Source organism: Homarus americanus, unplaced genomic scaffold, assembly GCF_018991925.1.
Source record: "Homarus americanus isolate GMGI-L3 unplaced genomic scaffold, GMGI_Hamer_2.0 scaffold45698, whole genome shotgun sequence".
NCBI classification, from domain to species: Eukaryota; Metazoa; Arthropoda; class Malacostraca; order Decapoda; family Nephropidae; genus Homarus; species Homarus americanus.
The window spans coordinates 12,471,735-12,487,928 of NW_024735554.1; the positions used below are offsets into that span (position 1 = coordinate 12,471,735).

At 46.1% G+C, this 16,194-nt stretch overlaps 1 protein-coding gene across 9 annotated transcripts in view; it reads right to left on the minus strand.

Moving 5' to 3' along the window:
* LOC121871529 (paxillin-like) overlaps window positions 1-16,194 on the minus strand; it is a 173,279-nt gene that overhangs the window by 41,125 nt on the left and 115,960 nt on the right. For 4 of the 9 annotated variants that reach the window (XM_042373960.1, XM_042373956.1, XM_042373952.1 and 1 more), the window contains 4 exons: window positions 13,993-14,290; window positions 8,447-8,788; window positions 7,533-7,670; window positions 5,550-5,591 (listed from right to left, as the gene is read on the minus strand). In XM_042373960.1, coding sequence (XP_042229894.1) covers window positions 5,550-5,591; window positions 7,533-7,670; window positions 8,447-8,788; window positions 13,993-14,290 — 820 coding nt within the window. The remainder of the gene's footprint in view (window positions 1-5,549; window positions 5,592-7,532; window positions 7,671-8,446; window positions 8,789-13,992; window positions 14,291-16,194) is intronic. The other 5 variants (XM_042373958.1, XM_042373959.1, XM_042373953.1 and 2 more) reach the window with 4 other exon arrangements.

Here is a 16,194-nt window from a genome sequence, read left to right on the forward strand (position 1 = left end):
CACCATTTCTCACAAGAACATAAGAATGGAGGAAACTAATACTAGGCAGTCCCGTTTACACCCAAACCCTATCGCTCATATATCCGTCCACCCTATGTTTGAAGCTTCAGCGTGTTCGAGTTAATGACGATGTTTGGTAACTTTTTCTACTCATCCACTACTGTATTTCCAAACCAATGTTTACCTATTTCGCGCCTAAATCTAAATTTGTTTAATTTAAAACCATTGCTACGAGTTCGTTCCTGGTTGGATAGTTTGAGTACCTTTGTTATATCACCTTTGTTTAGCCCTGACTTCCATTTATACACCTCTATCTTATCGTCCCTCACTCGACGCCTCTCGAGGGAGTGCAAATTATGATGCTTTAACCTGTCTCTGTGCTCAAGGTTCCTAATGCCCGGGATTGTCTTGTCATTCTTCCCTGTATGCTTTCTAGGACTCTATATCCATTCTGTAGTACGGTGACCAGAACTGAACTGCGTAATCCAAGTGAGGTCTCACAAGCGCAAGATATAGTTTTAGGATGACCTCGCTAGTCTTGTAACTAACACTCTGTATGAACCCAAGTACTTTGTTAGCCTTGTTTTGAGCAAATACACATTGTTTACTTGGCTTAAGATTACAGTACTACTTATAATTATTCCTAAATCTTTCTCACATTCGGATTTCTCTATAACATCGTTGTTCATCTGATAACTGGTTTCTCTGTTTCCGTCTCCTAGACTAAAATTATCTACCTCCCTCACCCTCCTTCCTGTTCTCCCACACCATCTCTCCCTCACCCTCCTTCCTGTCCTCCCACACCATCTCTCCCTCCCTCCTGTTCCGCCACACCACCTCTCTCCCTCCCCATACCCTCTCTCCCTCCACCCCCCACGCCCATATTCATCACCGCCTCTCATCACCTCCACACCTACCTCTCGCTCCCACCACCGTCTGAGGAGATTCATAAGCTCGGCGACAGCTATATCGGGGTAGCAGGTCTTGGGAGGTGAGGTGAAAGGAGGGTGAGGAGAGGGAAAGGAAGGAGGGAGGGAGAAAATGGGAGGAGATGGTGAAACAGACCAACAATTCCTCATTATCCTACACCTGACACACACCTGCACCCCTACACTTGACCCACCCCTGCAACGCCCACACTTGACTCGCCCATGTAACGCCCACACCTGATTCACCCCTGTAACGCCCACACTTGACTCGCCCTGTAACGCCCACACCTGATTCACCCTGTAACGCCACACCCGACTCACCTGCTGCGCCCACCTGATTCACCTGTAACGCCCACACTGATTCACCTGTAACGCCCACCTGACTCACCTGTAACCCACCTGATTCACCCTGTAACGCCCACCTGATTCACCTGTAACGCCTGACTCACCCTGAAAGTCCACACACTCACCCTGTAACGCCCACACCTGATTCACCCCTGTAACGCCCACACCTGACTCACCTGTAACGCCCACACCTGATTCACCCTGTAACGCCCACACTGACTCACCCCTGTAACGCCCACACCTGATTCACCCCTGTAACGCCCACCTGACTCACCCCTGTAACGCCCACCTGACTCACCCTGTAACGCCCACACCTGACTCACCCCCTGTAACGCCCACACCTGACTCACCCTGTAACGCCCACACCTGATTCACCCCTGTAACGCCCACCTGACTCACCTGTAACGCCCACACCTGACTCGCCCCTGTAACGCCCACACCTGCTCACCCTGTAACGCCCACACCTGACTCACCCCTGTAACGCCCACACCTGCTCTCCCTGTAACGCCCACTTGCCTCGCCCCTGTAACGCCCACACCTGATTCACCCCTGTAACGCCACACCTGACTCACCCCTGTAACGCCCACCTGACTCACCCCTGTAACTTACACCCCACTCACCTGTAAAAGTCCACACCTGACTCTCACCCCTGTAACCCACACACCTGATTCACCCCTGTAACGCCCATCTGACTCACCCCTGTAACCCACACCTGTCTCACCCCTGTAAAGTCCACACCTGACTCACCCTGTAACGCCCACACCTGATTCACCCTGTAACGCCCACCTGATTCACCTGCTAACTCCCACACCTGACTCACCCCTGCAAAGTCCCACACCTGACTCCCCTACACCTGACACACACACACCTGCATCTCTACACCGACACACACCTGCACCTACACACAGCCCACCCTGCAACGCCCACACACTCGCCCTGCCAACGCCACCTGACACACACCCCATCTGCTACCGACACACACCTACACCTGACCCACACCCCTGCAGCGCCCACGACCTCGCCCCTGTAACGCCCACACATTCACCTGTAACGCCCCACACCTGACCCACCCCTGTAGCCCCGACACCTGCACACCCACACACCTGCAACCTTTACACCCAACACACACCTGCAACCCCTTTACATGACACACACCTGCAACCTTTACACCCAACACACACCTGCAACCCTTTACACCCGACACACACCTGCAACCCTTTACACCCAACACACACCTGCAACCCTTTACACCCGACACACCTGCATTCTCCGACACAACTGTCTTCAAAACTGTGTGTTACCATCAAAACAACAACACCAAGACGAACTAACCTCCCATGTCTCCCATACCTCCCATGTCTCCCATACCTAACATGTCTCCCATGTCTCCCATACCTCCCATGTCTCCCATACCTCCCATGTCTCCCATACCTCCCATGTCTCCCATACCTCCCATGTCTCCCATACCTACCCATGTCTCCCATACCTCCCATGTCTCCCATACCTCCCATGTCTCCCATACCTAACATGTCTCCCATACCTCCCATGTCTCCCATACCTCCCATGTCTCCCATGTCTCCCATACCTCCCATGTCTCCCATACCTAACATGTCTCCCATACCTCCCATGTCTCCCATACCTCCCATGTCTCCCATACCTCCCATGTCTCCCATAACTATTAGACACAGAACTTCGTAATCTTATATACTTAAATTATCAACTATGATTTATCACAATATAAAATCACGATACAAAAGGTCAAATATTCTCTATCTTTTTTCCCCTTATCATTTTCTACGGAGATAACAAAGTAAATATTTACAAGGTACCCGGTATAGCAATAGGGTCGGTGCTGCCGGCTGGGTGGGGACTATTTTTCCAGGTCTCGTAGTCTACTCGCGCGGCCAAACCTAAGATTATAATTATGTGGTTGCGGTTACTGAGTTCCTCCTTATTTTGGGCAACAGAACCTGAATATACAGTATGTTGTTGTTGTTGTTGAAAAAAAATAAATCATGTATTTTTTTCTTTTTGTAGTTCTTTACAGCGACGATAATGTTGAAAATCTTGATAAAAAAAAGTTGGTTGCATTACTTCACTCTGCTCCCCAAGGTCCAGGCGTTTCCGCAGGGTTGTCAAAATCTTCGCCCGTTGTGTCATAATTCTTGTCTCATATAAAATCGTAAAGATATTTTTTAGTGTCGGGTTGTAAGTGCTTATAAGTGAGCGAGATAACCGTTAAGTGGTGAAGTGAAATGTTCCTAAGTGGACGTAGTCAATTTATGTAGAAATTACAGATATATTTCCCATGTTAGCATTACTTTAAAATTAATTTGTCTTGATTACGTAGATTAGAAACCTTCAACTGGTGAACACCTCGTGTGATCATCCCTCACATGATAATTATTTCCCCTATAATACCACATAAAATGATTCCTTTCACCCCCCACGCGCATTAAACCCTTCCATAATAATTCCCTTTCACCTATCTACACAAAAACAATTATTTCCAGATGATAATAATTACTTACCTTATACTCTAATTCCCTAAATAAAAAGAATTCACATAGTTAAATATATTCTTACAGTAAACATAACAATATAATGGTTTATATAACAACACAAATAGAACGATAGAATTCCTTCATTAAAATTTAGTCAATAATAATTAAAATCATTAATAGCTGCGTTATTCCTCACACAGGCTAAGTCTGTCTCCTCATGCACCTCATGCAAACGCACTTGATATTCCCAAGTTAGTCCATATTGTAACACAGTTGTATACTCTGGCGGTGGATTCTCAATGTTTCTCATCTTAAACTTATGTGAGAAAGTTTCCATTTGTCTCCTCACTATAGCTGTGATACAATGATGGCGGTCTCACAGTTTCTTACGTTAACCTTTCCTGTTTGATCGGATGTGTAAGAACTAGTTGACTCAGGTTGAGTTCACGGTGCTGCATCATGAATTTCCTAATAACGCGAAAAAAAATAGATTTATATGTGATATAATGAACGTCAATATTTTTCATTTTTAGAAATAGTTTAAAGTTTAGCAATACTAGGAACATCAACACTGTGAGCTGGTGATGTGTGGGAGCAAGGTGGAGTTCCTCCCTGGCTCCCCCCAGCTTCACCGTGGCAACGATTACCGCCATTATTCAAGTCTGGATACCCAATTTGTCTTCTTAACTTCTACCGACAATAGCGCCACCCGCTATTGTTTGCAACAAAGGTTTTAGAGTAATTTTATTTTATCTATTAATTTTTTTAAGAAAGTTGATTCGTAAATTATTCAACTAAGTACAACATCAAGAGTAAAAAAGGCGCAGCCATATTCATCCATCCTTTGTCACTGTTTCAGAAAACCATTTTTGCCCCGCGTGTTAGCCGTTACCATACTAGCAGCAAGCGAGCGCCATGAAAGAAGCCTGCAAGGTGGAGATGAAGATGGGCAGTGGGACAAACTTCCTCGCCATAAGTACTAGGACACATTGTCAGTTATCAGTCACGGTTTCCAAGACAATGGGCGAACCAACACAATAGTAAACAACGTAATAATCTTTAAGAATCCAGAACCAGAGGGTTAATGTGTAGACCAGAGTGCCAGTGTGTGCAGGTTAACACACAGTAACACGTGGTACCCAGTCACAAAGTAGTTAGTCTTAGTCCAGCCCTGTTGTTACTGCTACCTCCTCTCTTATTGGTGGAGATGTTTACTGGAGGGTTATAACTGGAGATCTTCATTCAAGGGTTATTATTGGTGGAGGTCTTCACTGGAGGTCTTAAGGGTTATAATAAGTGGTTGTCGTTAGTGACCCAAACATTCCAGTCAACATGGCGTTAATGACCACGTGTTCTCTCCTTGTTTACACCTGTATATATGTTAGTATCACTTGACCGTAATCAATGTTTTAGTCTTGGCGGACAAGTGATCAATCACTCATAAGACTTGGGTAGTTGTACAAAAACAATTGACCAGAAGTGAGGTGTTCCTTAATTCACTCACAGTGTCAACATATTTACACCTGTGGATTTCTAGGTCTGTTTTGTAAGCGTGTGCAAGTCCCCGGTGATAAATGGTCATTCAAATTTAAAATCCAGGGATGGTTGCAGTAAAACAAGTGAGGAATCATGTATAAGATCCCTGGATAGTTGGGGAAAACGACCCCATCAAAATGAGGTGATCGACTGTTAATGGCCGTCTTCTACAGCCGAGTTCAGTATTAGTGAGTGGCCCTCCACCGGCTGTAGTGAGCGAGGTTGTCGTACTCACCAGTTTGCGGACAAGCGCTGGGCTGCGAAGCTTCTCCTGCTTCTGCGGTGGGAGGAAGAGGAAAAGGCCAAGAGAGAAGGTTACTGAAATAGCTAATTAACAGAAATTAACAACAGGGTGGCAGGGCTAAGAAGCTAACTTACTAGCTGAGGAAAGCTATCTAGCTGAGGAAAGATATCTAGCTGAGGAAAGCTATCTAGCTGAGGAAAGATATCTCGCTGAGAAAAGCTCTCTAGCTGAGAAAAGCTATCCGAGAAAAGCTATCTAACTGAAGAAAGCTATCTAGCTGAGGAAAGCTCTCTATATTTAATACTGAGGAGGTTCACCTCAGTTGTAATAAAACACTTGACATAACTATGAGGATGGTGTGCTGGGGACACTGGCCACATGTGCTGCAGGTGGGCCTTATTTTCAAACTCTGTACAGTATTAAAAATTAACCTGTCACTGGATCATCACCCAGTGACCAAGCCCAATGTGTGAGTTGTCATGATGGTCAAGGTCAGGCGGATGTGAAGCTGGTATCTAGGCTGGGGAGTTAGGCCACAGTTCCTAAGTTGGGCCAGGATGACATACACGGCCATCGAAAAAAAAAAAGCCAAGATTTTAAATGGATATCTATTAAAATTTGGGAATATTTTATGTATTCCCGGTACTGAACTTATTACTAGACTTTGAGAAACACTGTCACGGAAGGTTTGATATAAGTGCGTCCATCATTTAGCTCTACAGCACATCTGATAACACAGGTCTTGGCATCATGGGGTTGAGGCCACACACATCAACCTCCGCCAAGTGGTAATGTTACAACTAGCGTGTCACTACAGCACCAGCGTCTAAATACAGCAAAGCAATTTTTACAAATTTGGAAAGGACGTAAGAGGGTGATGGTGGTGTGGTGGTGTGGTGGTGGTGGTGTTTGTGGTGTGGTGGTGGTGTTTGTGGTGTGGTGGCGGTGGTGTTTATGGTGTGGTGGTGGTGTTTGTGGTGGTATGTGTGGTGTGGTGATGGTGTTTGTGGTGTGGTGGCGGTGGTGTTTGTGGTGGGGTTTGTGGTGGTGGGGTTTGTGGCGGTGGTGGAAGCTTCCTTAACGATGGTGGTGGTAAGGATGCTGGCAGTAGTTGTGGTGATAAGGGACATGGTGGTAGTAACATTAATGATGGTGTCTCCTACAACAACCTGGGTTACACAAGCTCCGGTACAGTAACCAAGCCTCACTATTATTAACTCTCTAGAAGGCGCTCCTCACAAGTTAGTGGGCCAGGGGGAACTATACAGTACATCTCTAAAGTCTTATGCTAATAAAACAAATAGCTGAAAATAAGATAAATATGAGAGTAAAGTAAAATAAAATGGATGTAAGGCAAAGCACGAGAAAATGAAAGCTGTATAAAGGATATGATAAACAAACTAGATGGTTCACCAGAAGATATCCTGGAAACAGTGCGTCGAGAGGAGTAAGTGGAGGGAAGCAAAGGGAGAGAGAGAGAGAGAGAATGGGTGACGCAGCCTCTGGTAGCTCCCACTCCTCGTTGTAGTGGATGTCTCTCGCGGCTAACAAACTCCAACAGGCAAGACAACACAACAAACAAAACTCTTGGAGCAACAGGTTTTAAGTGTGAGCTTGGTATACGTGGCCACACTCACAGGTGTTTAGTATCATCACTCGGGGTTCAAACCCATGCACACGCCTCTATGTATCTAGTGTAACAATCAAACCACGGCGGTCTCGGGGGTGTGTAGCCGTTGTTAGGTCACGACGCTGGAACTATTATACTGTACTAGTAGCCAATTTGGGCCACTACAGAAGGCTACACTAGGACCACACAAAATCCACTAAATGTAAATGGTACTCAACCACAACCTGAGAATTTGTAGCTGTTGTTAGGTCACCCACGCACAGCGAACTTGTTAAGGCCACACTAGGGCCATTAGCGAGGTCCACACTAGGGCGAGGGAAGGCCAAGCTGGTCGGAGTACTCACTCTCTCTGTGACACAGGGAAACTCTATCACCTCCCTGACCTCGTACTTGGTGGCGTCAGTCACCCAACGGTATTCAGCGTCGTTACGTTTGACAGGACCTCCTGAGGGAGGGCGGTTGAAGGGGTCATCGGCGGGGCTCTGTAACGACGCGGCCACACCAGGTTATATTGGGTAACTCACTGGGGGTCACCGCTAGTCATCGCCCTCCTGGTCACCTGACCATGTGACACATCAGCATGGTATATTCCAGATAATATATCACAGCAACACACCATAATAATGTACATTTCAAAAGTGGAATTAGGTAACAGCTTATTGGTTAAACCAAAGGCGGGAGTTCATGAATTTAAATAGTGGGGTTAGGTCTTTATAACTAGTTACTGCCAAGTTACACCCAAGGACGAGAGATTATAAGTTTAGACATTGGGATTAAGTCTGGTTGACGGCTTTACAGCCAAGACACAAAGACTGATACTGACAGTAACAAGTTTTGGTGAGGACGTCGACACATGTTGGAGAACACTTCAAACAAGACACGCGAGACAACACTACGGTAGGTAAACGGTCCTGGGATAAAGGATGTCCCACCACACAACACACGGTGTGAACCGGACTCAAGGACTCAGCTGGAGTGGTAAGGCGACTGGAGTTGCGTCACGTGTTATTGTGGTCGTCATCAGTTAGTTGTGAGGTCACACCAGCACTAGCGGGTGAGTATGAGCGTAGCTACTATACACTGTGACTACACTGACACGTGACTAACACTGCTCCACGTGGTGGCTGGGTCAGTACGTCACCAGGGTCAGGGTTACTAGTCCTCGCCGCCCGCCCCTTCCTGCACGCCCGCCGCCCGTGTGAACGAGCAGGCGGGCATGCTGGTGAGCAGGGTGGGCGGGAGGGGCGGCACTACTCACGTTGACTACGTGGGTGTGATGGACGAGAAGGCCGCCACCTACCCGCGGGGTGCCGTACACCGACGCTGGCACCGAAGACACCAGGGCAGACCCGTAGATGTAGGCCTCTGGGGGCAGTGGGGAGTTCGAGTAGGCCCGGGGCACCGGGGGCCGGGGCGGAGGAACAGCCAGCAAGTCTTGGTCGTCGGGGACTGGGGGCCGTGGCGGGGGAGCTGCCCCAGGAACTGATATCGTCTTCTCTTGCTTCGCCGAGGACGCCTCTAACTTGGAGGAGGAGGTTACGTGGCTGGCGACGATACCAGTCAATATCACCTGCTTCTCTATCTCCGTCATGTCGTTCCTCTGTAACCACACCACGTTACACCCTCCTGTCTAGTATGTCTACACACACTCAAGCATGCTAGGTAGACCAACCGCAGGTGCACTATACAGTACTGTACAATACATGTCTAGCACCGCGCTAACTAAGACTCAACACTTTCAAAACATACACACCCTCGACCTTCCTGGAGGGCCTCTAGACTCACACTGTCTGATATTTGGCCACACATAGTTGATGCTACAACACCTAAGGAACATCACAAGTTGATAGTTTACACATACCAACCAACCGATGATCCAGAATGAAGAGATGGAGGTGATGGATATATCCCGATTTAGCTTCACTTAAACCTAACTAACTTTACTGTTTGGGAAGTGAAAGGCAATAGTCCTGACGCCATTATCTTATTCTAAGAACATTTACCTTAAGAGACAGAAGCATCTTTTTACCTCCCTTCTCTTTTTTCCATCAACTCCTCTCTCTCGTATCCCCCCTAAGTCTTCTCTTCCCGGGGCTGACTCCAGAAAGGTTTGTACGATCTATGTTTCTCTAAATTGTGGACAAAACACTCTGACACAGTGACACACGTACAGCGCTCTAAACAATGTCAGAATTCTACCACTACTCAGGGTCACTCGGCTCCTTCTCTCACATGACGTCACGGAGATAATATTACTGTACTGCACAAATCTTTAACAAATTTGGATCCTGTTCCAGCAACCTTCCCGGAGTACCACACAAGACATCATAAATGGCTGTACACTCTTCCTGCCTACAGTCACCACACCATACACACACCTCATAATGCATGAGACTATATACACTTATGATATATATGATGGCCCGAAAGATAACATCTCCAATACCCGTATGTTATATGATACCAACTGCACACGTGACACTATATGACACACCATGTACACTTGTGTGGCACTGTATATGTGGCACCACGTGTCTCCAACTCAATACTTATGGCATCACCTACATTTAATATATATATATATATATATATATATATATATATATATATATATATATATATATATATATATATATATATATATATATATGAGATACTCTGTACACCTTTGGCTCCGTACACATGTACACACGTGTGTACATGCAGCACTATGTACACAAGCTGTTGCGGTTTATGAAGGAGGCGGTGAGAAGCTTTGAGATGTTACCATGACAACGTCGGTCGGTCTCAAGGGGTTGGGGGATGGTGGTGAAGATGGTGTTGGTGATGATTGTGGTGGTTGTGGTGGTAATGATGGTGGTGGCGATGGTGACGATGGTGATGATGATTGTGGTGGTGATGGTGAAGATGGTATTGGTGATGATGATAATGATGGTGATGATCATGATGATGATGATTGTGCTGGTGATGATGATGAGGGAGGAAATGATAATGATGATGAAAATGATGATTATGATGTTGAAGGTGATGATGATGAGGAAGGTGGTGGAGATGATAGTGTTGGTGGCAGTGATGATGATGATGATGATGATGATGATGATGATGGTGGTGGTGGTGATGATGATGGTGGTGATGTTGGTGGTGATGAGGTTGGTGGTGATGATGATGGTGGTGAAGATGGTGGTGATGATGATGATGGTGGTGGTGGTAGTGGTGAAGATGGTGATGATGATGATGATGATGGTGAAGATGATGATGATGATGATGGTGGTAGTGGTGGTGATGTTGGTGGTGATGAGGTTGGTGGTGAAGATGATGATGATGATGGTGGTAGTGGTGGTGGTGGTGATGTTGGTGGTTATGATGATGTTGATGGTGGTGAAGATGGTGGTGATGGTGAAGATGGGGGTGATGGTGGTAATGATGGGAGTGAGTACAGGTGACCACATCACTTGTCAGTACCAGAAGCCGTAGTGGTGTTATGGCGGCTTAGTCTCGTTTACCTACAGTACAGTAGCGAGATGAGTAGTAGTGAGACCGACGGTTTGAATTATCAAATACAGGCATCAGAGGCTGAGCTGTTAATATACTGTTACTGCTGCTGCTACTGCTGCTGCTGTGTGTAAATGTATCTGCATCGTTACGTAGACGCCTTTAAGTAGTCCAAACATGTCTGGCTTCAGGGGACCAAGTAACACTCCACCTCCTGCTGCACGGGACGCTGTGGGGAAGGGAGGGATATAGCATGCATCTGTGTCATGCTACACGGTGTGTCATGCTACACGGTGTGTCATGCTACACGGTGTGTCATGCTACACGGTGTGTCACACGATGGTATTGTCATGCTACACGGTGTGTCATGCTACACGGTGCCAGACGATGTTATTGTCATGCTACACAGTGTGTCAGACAATGATAGTCATGCCAACGGTGTGTCAGACGATGGTGTTGTCATGCTACACGGTGTGTCAGACGATGGTAGTCATGCCAACGGTGTCAGACGATGATGTTGTCATGCTACACGGTGTGTCAGACGATGATGTTGTCATGCTGCACGGTGTGTCAGACGATGGTAGTCATGCCAACGGTGTCAGACGATGGTGTTGTCATGCTACACAACACTGGTGTCAGACGATGATGTGTGTGTCTGTCAACAGACACAGCTTGGGTGGTCTTAAAGTTGTGTGTCAAACAATAGTGTGTGTGTGTGTGTGTGTGTGTGTGTGTGTGTGTGTGTGTGTGTGTGTGTGTGTGTCATGCTATACACAAGAGGTAATAATGGCTTCCACAAAAGAAAAAAGTTAGTACATGCTTATCATATAAAACAAGGGAGTGAGAGGTGTGTGTTGGCTCACCTCAACACAAGTCAGCTACAACAAAAGGATCACAACTGATATTTATGACGAAATCCGTAAATCATGACAATACATTGATATATATATATATATACTGTATATATACCATTGTCAACGATCGTACAGTATACTACATCAAAGTGAAGGTGCGTCCCAGGAGTAGATACAGCACACTGTATTAAGCCTTCGGTACAAAAGGTGACAGCCCTCACTTCCCAGCTGTATAGTTGAGTACCGATATACAACTGGGTGAACTGGAGGTGCCCTGGGTGCGAACCAGTAACCCTTAGTTCAGGAGGCGAGTGCTGTATCCTCTTGGCCGCATTATCCAACAATTGTTTACAGTGGATAAAATACATAAACATCAGTTGTGTCATTCTGTGGTGGTGAGGCAACAGGCGACCACCAGGAGTGAGGGTAATATAACAGATAACATTTTAACTCTTATAGTCGAAGGCATTGTTGGTGAGGTGACGGTCAGGTCGGATGATCATACCAAAAAAATAAAACACTCGGACTGACGTAGTCAAAGAACACGTGTCTGGCACACACACACACATATAAAGACAGAGAAACACTAAAAGCTGCGATGTGGAAAATGATCAGCAATGAAGAAAAAATAAAACTTAGGATTACAGCGAACAGGTCTATCTTTGAAGAGGTATAAAGCTACGGTCATCGACACCTGTGTTACACTCAGATTTGCCCCGCGAGGTGGCTAGTTTATTGGGCACCGTCTTGCATCCTGTGAGAGACAAAGCGCCAAAACGTTTACAGCGCCCAACAGGGAAGCACGCGGAGTTGATGCTTGTCTTCTTGACTTATTCGATTAAGGGCGCAAGAACCTGAAAGGTCGTGGATTTTCTCAGCAAGTTGCATATAGTGACAGGATAAGGAGTGTGTGTGGGAGGGGGGATTCCCGATACAATTCATCTGTTTATGGTAAAGCGTGACAGGTCCCTAATAATGTCAAGCGCCGGGCCTGTCTCTAGGAGGAGGGATATCTGGCCAGGGAGGGACGAAGTGTTGGTGACGGCTGGGGACCTGTAGGTGGTGGTCATGATGTTAGTGGAAGACGGTGTGAGAGCATCGCCCACACTTACTCCTCCATCCCGTCATCTTTTAGTGACCTTACGTGCTGTGACCTTTCACCTTTAGTACTATGGCAAAGGGCAACAGACAAAAATTTTTGTCAGAGCGACACTTATGCCAATGGATGGTGGAGGAGGGGGCACACCGCTCTACTCGGGGGTTGAGACGTTTATGTGGCACTTCGCGAAAATTAGTGATCACGTCTCTTTAAATAATTGATTTCATTAAGAAATTATTCAAAACTTGCGAGTTATTCTCAGCAGTGAAATGAATGGATGTATCTCTGGTAACATACTGTGTGCGGTGATAGCTGGTACACGCTGACTACACCCCCGAGGGTCACCAAACTTTAATCTGAGCCAAGATAATGATCCAGTACACTTAAAGGTGAAGGCCACTTGCCAATACCTGAAGGTGTTTAGGAGGTTTAGCTGCTTCAACGAAGCTTACAAAATGTTGAAGAATAATAAGTAACAAATTCGGTGGACATATATATATCAAAGATAGACCTACAACACAGAGAAAGGCGGGGCGAGGTATGTGGATTATAATGATGAAGGCGAAGAAAATGTAAGCAAACACGAATGAAAGCAATGACCAAACAAAGAAGCGATGAAACACTGAAGAATAACAGGCAAATAGAAAAGTGACAGACGAAAACAAGTAATGTAAACAGTAGGAGTGAAGGAAGGGGGGGGGAGGGGAGGCAAATTAATAAGAGGGCGAAGCGCGAATCAGACAGGTGCAGCAAGAGTAGGTGGCTGAGTGGGGATACTTCATCCTGCCCGACGCTGAAGCCAGTACACTTGTCCCGCTGTGGGCGGCCCAACCTTCACACCCACATGGCCCACCCTCCTCCACCCGCCCAAACACGCCCACACACTATCTCAGCTTAAATGTTTGATCTTGATCCCGTTGTGTCAGTTCATATCACTGGTAACACGAAAGTGACTTGACATATGATATATATATATATATATATATATATATATATATATATATATATATATATATATATATATATATATATATATATATATATATATAAAGAGAGACAGACTCTCTACAAGTCAGACTGTTGTACCAGGACACAGACGACCAAGGATCTGGTGACCAAACAACATACTGAGGTAAGGTTTGGGTGATGTTGGTGGTGGTGCGAGGTAGGGGAGCGGGCGTGGGATGTGAGGTAGAGGCGTGGGTGGTTAAGCCGTACCGTGAGTGTGTTGAGGCCGTGCCCTGCAGCAGTAGCACCCTCACCGCCTCCTCCTATGGCCGCCGACACCGCCTGCGGTCTGGGTTGGACGACCTGCACCACCTGGACTTTGGTCGGGCTAGCACCTGGTTCCTCCTTTACCTTGAAGTCGCTTAGGGAGGCCATCAGGTCGTCCAGCTCCTTGGTGGCCGTGGAGGCTGAAGGCTGCGGCTGTGGCTGCATCTGCGGCTGTGGCTGCATCTGCGGCTGTGGCTGCATCTGCGGCTGTGAGTGCAGCTGCATCTGCGGCTGTTGGTGCTGGTGCATTTGCGTCTGTGACTGCAGCTGCATCTGCGGCTGCGGTCGAGGACTGATCTGGGTCTGTGCTGGTGGCGACGAAGGCAGCGTCTGGTGAGTCGTCCGGAACTCATGGTGCACCGTCCTGTGCTCCACCACATCGCTGTAACAACCACAACAACAACAACCTTTAATACTTTTAATAATAAGCACATAAATAACAAACAGTTAGTAACAACTAGAGTTACTACTGATCATTATAACCTCTCACACGACCCTTAACATCAATAATGTTATAAATGTTCTCATTAACCTCCTACAACTACAACACCTGCCTACAAAAAACTATACATTTCTTAAATACATTTTAGGCGAATATCATAAAACCAATAAAATTAAAGACAACTAATCGATTTTATATGCAGGTCCTTACAGGGAGGCGACAAGGGTCCTGGTTTGGTGTGAAGTTCTCATAACTGAATACATCGAAAATCTTGTTGGGTTTTATCATCGAACACAATTTCAACAATTAATTCTCTATTCGTTTTAGATATAGCGTTCACAACCTGCCCAGAAACACACCCAAGAAAGTCACTGATTGATCAAGTAAAGTCGCATACAAGACCGTTCATACAAGAATTTTATTAACAAGTTCCATCAAAAGCGAAATAATAAGAGGAGAGTTATGGTGTGTACGGACAAGAGTAATGTACTATGGTGGACAAAAGTTCCTTCCCTCAGCCAGCCACAATGTGACTGAATCACCTGAGGTTCGAATAACGAAGCAACTGAGGGAAGTGCTGTAGTTGTCCAACAGATGGCGCACTGTGTAGTGCGTAAGGCGGGGGCTGGGGACCAAAGTGAGATGGGGGCCAGAGGGGGAAAGAGAGGGAGGGCTGAAGGAAGGGACTTTTGTCCACTATAGTACCGCGGGACACACTGGACACTCTCCTCAACAACTGTTACCGTTTCTACGGTGACACAACAATATCAGACACCGCCAATTTGTTCCAGTATTTCCCCTGCTTTTGGATATTCACTTTGGCAACTGAAACATCAAATTGTGAGAGTTTGTTGAAGTAAAGTGTTCTTGTCAGGCATGACACAGCTGTTACTATTGTTGCATCACGTTGACAGTGCGAGAGTTGTTACAAGTGTTGTATGTATATGTTGACATAAATATTAATACGGCAAGACAGTTGTCAGTGACTTGTCACACGTGTTGTGTGCATAAGTTGACATAACATGTTGACAAGCGTAACAAATCCCAAATGTGTGTTTGTGTACATGTTGGGATCAAGTGTTTTTGGCAGGTGTGACACAAATGTTACAAGTGTTTTGTGAGCATAACATCAAAGTGTTCGTGACACACGGGAAACAGTTGTTACAAGTATTGTGTACACAAGCTGGCAAAAAGTGCTCACGAACAGGCGTGACAGTCACTACTGACAGTTGTTAGTATCGTTTAGTCCTGATAGGAAATCGCCTCATAAATTTACTCTGGATATTTATCTTCAAGAGTGTCATAGTCACTTATAAAACATTTACACTGTTGTCGTCAATAAGCGAATATCTGCTGCTTCCACTTATAAATCTGTCACGTCCACCAATAATGTTGTCACTAATAAGCTTTACCTAGACAACACTGTACACTCTCTCGCCAGCTGGGTTAACTTACGGTAGGATGCGATATTTGGGTTAGAAGAGGTTGCTTGGTTAGGTTAGGTGTAGATCAGCTATTTGGATTACATTAGGTTCCGTAATTCAAGGCGCCTGTTAACACGCTAATACACACTGGTGCATCCTATACCCCACACTAGCCCAGGTGACACGTCCTTCCTTTCATGACGCCTCCTTCCATCCTTATGACACATCCTTCCGTCCTTAAGACACATCCTTCCGTTCTTATGACACTTCCTTCCGTCCCTGACACATCCCTTCGTCCATGACACATTCTTCCATTCATATGACACATCCTTCCGTCCTTATGACACATCCTTCCGTCCTTATGACACTTCCTTCCGTCCCTGACACATCCCTTCGTCCATGACACATTCTTTCATTCAT